This window comes from Eimeria mitis, genomic scaffold (genome assembly GCF_000499745.2).
Source record: "Eimeria mitis Houghton genomic scaffold, Emh_scaff8149, whole genome shotgun sequence".
NCBI lineage: Eukaryota > Apicomplexa > Conoidasida > Eucoccidiorida > Eimeriidae > Eimeria > Eimeria mitis.
The window spans coordinates 1-1,978 of NW_024016259.1; the positions used below are offsets into that span (position 1 = coordinate 1).

Genomic DNA, 1,978 nt, shown 5'->3' on the forward strand with positions numbered 1-1,978 from the left:
CATGTTGAAAGGTGCTGTTGCAAAGAGCGCAGCGATGATGTGTTGCTCTTTCAGCACCTCCCACTTGCAGCTTTAAGGTTTTGAACATGTACATCATTATATTTTATAAACACTTCATTTGGTGTTTTTCTGGCTGCAGCGGACGCCGCCGACCGGCCAGGCGATGGGGGAGCAGCGTCGCAAGTCATTAGACACATACCGGAATCTTGCTTTCCCGGGGAATGGGGAGAATGGTCTATTTGCGATGCAACATGCAGGGGGACCTATAACTACCCTCAGCGGCACAGAAAGCGGGTCCCCATAGCTGCTGAAGCTGTTGATAGTGACCCTGATTGCATTTTAGAGGAAAACGAGCCATGCGGAAATTCCGTGCCACCGTGCGTCGGCTACTGCTGGACAGCTGAGTGGACGGAGTGGAGTGGTTGCATAGCGGTGTTATCTGGAGAGGATATTTTGTTCGCGCGGAGGAGATATAAGCCAATTTATTCCGGATCTGAATACTGTGATGAGGACGCCATTCAAGAGTTTCAAACATGCTTAAGAGGTCAAGGAAGTATGTGTAGAGCCTGCATCCTTTTTTTTGTGCTGGCCCAGCTATTGAATACAACAATAGAGTTGCATCCCGCTCTCGTTTGACAGCCCGAGCCGACTACGTACTTTTTTAGAGACAACTCCACACCTCTGTCCTTTTTTTCACAGATATGGATGGGGAAACATCCAGTGAGGAAGAGGACTCGGAAAGCGGTGGATTCGCTGAAATGGCGGCGTCTGCATCTGGCTCTGCAGAAACGTCAGAGTGGTCCGGATGTGATGCTCCGTGAGTTTGTACATTGCTTGCATTCATTTGGGTGTATTGTCTCACTAGATGTTTATCAGTACTGTAGAGAATTTAAGGATGCAAGTAATATGCAGAAAACGTGTAGAAGGAGGGGGCGGAATGTTTCTTCTTTTCGGTATCTCTTTCATGTTTCTTTGACTCAGGTGCTTACCACCAGAGGGCAATTCGGTACATAGACGAAGGGTGCAAAAGAACAGCAGTACTGGAAAAGTTTCAGGTTCGAGTTTCGTTTTCCCGGTGCAGTATATTCGTCCCGTATATCTATGCGTGCATCTCATGCAGCTGCTCTTAGGAGAAAATGCTGTTGTTTTGACTGTTTGTATGTGTGTTTGTATGTGTATGTGCGTATGTATGTGTATGCGCGTATGCGTGTGTATCTGTATCTGTATGTGTGTGTGTGCTTGTGTGTGTGTGTGTGTGTGTGTGTGTGTGTGTGTGTCTATGTTTGCGTACGTGCGTATCAGCCCTCACTGGCTCTGACGCCTCAAAGGTGTGCACAGAAGCAGATGGACTGGAGGAGTGCAAAGACATGTTTATTGGCGTTGGTAAGACGATCGATATATCAGGATTTGCTAACTGTGAAGTGCAGGGGCACTGCCCGGCGGGTCAGCAGAATGTTTCATCTGTACTGTGTTTGACTGCTTTCCAGACTGCTCCGACGTTGTGCCGACCTACCGCGACGCAGCTTCATTACAGAATTGCGTTGATAAGTGTAGAAACGCAGAGGCGAAATGCAAGACCCAGTCTGCACAAGATGTTCTGAAGACGCCCTTCAAGCGCTGTCTCGTGAGCGCACTCTCAGATTCTGGTTTCTTCCTCACCTGCAGGTTCGCAGAGAAGCAGAGTATATGTAAGCCATATTTCATCAAAGCAGTGACACAATATTTCTAGCCCATAGATATTCAAATAAATAATACTTGCACAGTGTATCCCTTGTACCTGCATGCGTGAAGCACGCACTGCTGAGATACTTCTTAGGGAACCCTCCCCTGTTGCAAGTCCAGCAGCTGGGTGTGCACCGCATTTCTCCTTGGTGTTTTGATTTATTTTTTTCTTTTTCAGCTCAGCCAGTAACCTGTAGAATAACATTCACAAAGATTGTCGACCCAGAAGCGAGACTGCGTTTCATCACCGGCGGCT

The 1,978-nt window shown here is 47.6% G+C and overlaps 1 protein-coding gene across 1 annotated transcript; it reads left to right on the forward strand.

Annotated features, from left to right (window-relative positions):
* Nucleotides 1-701: 701 nt before the first annotated feature.
* Nucleotides 702-1,919, forward strand: EMH_0093950 (uncharacterized protein; the record flags this gene model as incomplete). The annotated part of the gene is made up of 5 exons (XM_038023134.1): nt 702-817; nt 982-1,055; nt 1,303-1,383; nt 1,488-1,665; nt 1,901-1,919. The coding sequence occupies 5 exons, from the start codon at nt 702-704 to the stop codon at nt 1,917-1,919; spliced, it is 468 nt and encodes a 155-aa protein (XP_037878988.1).
* Between the last annotated feature and the right edge of the window lie 59 nt (nt 1,920-1,978).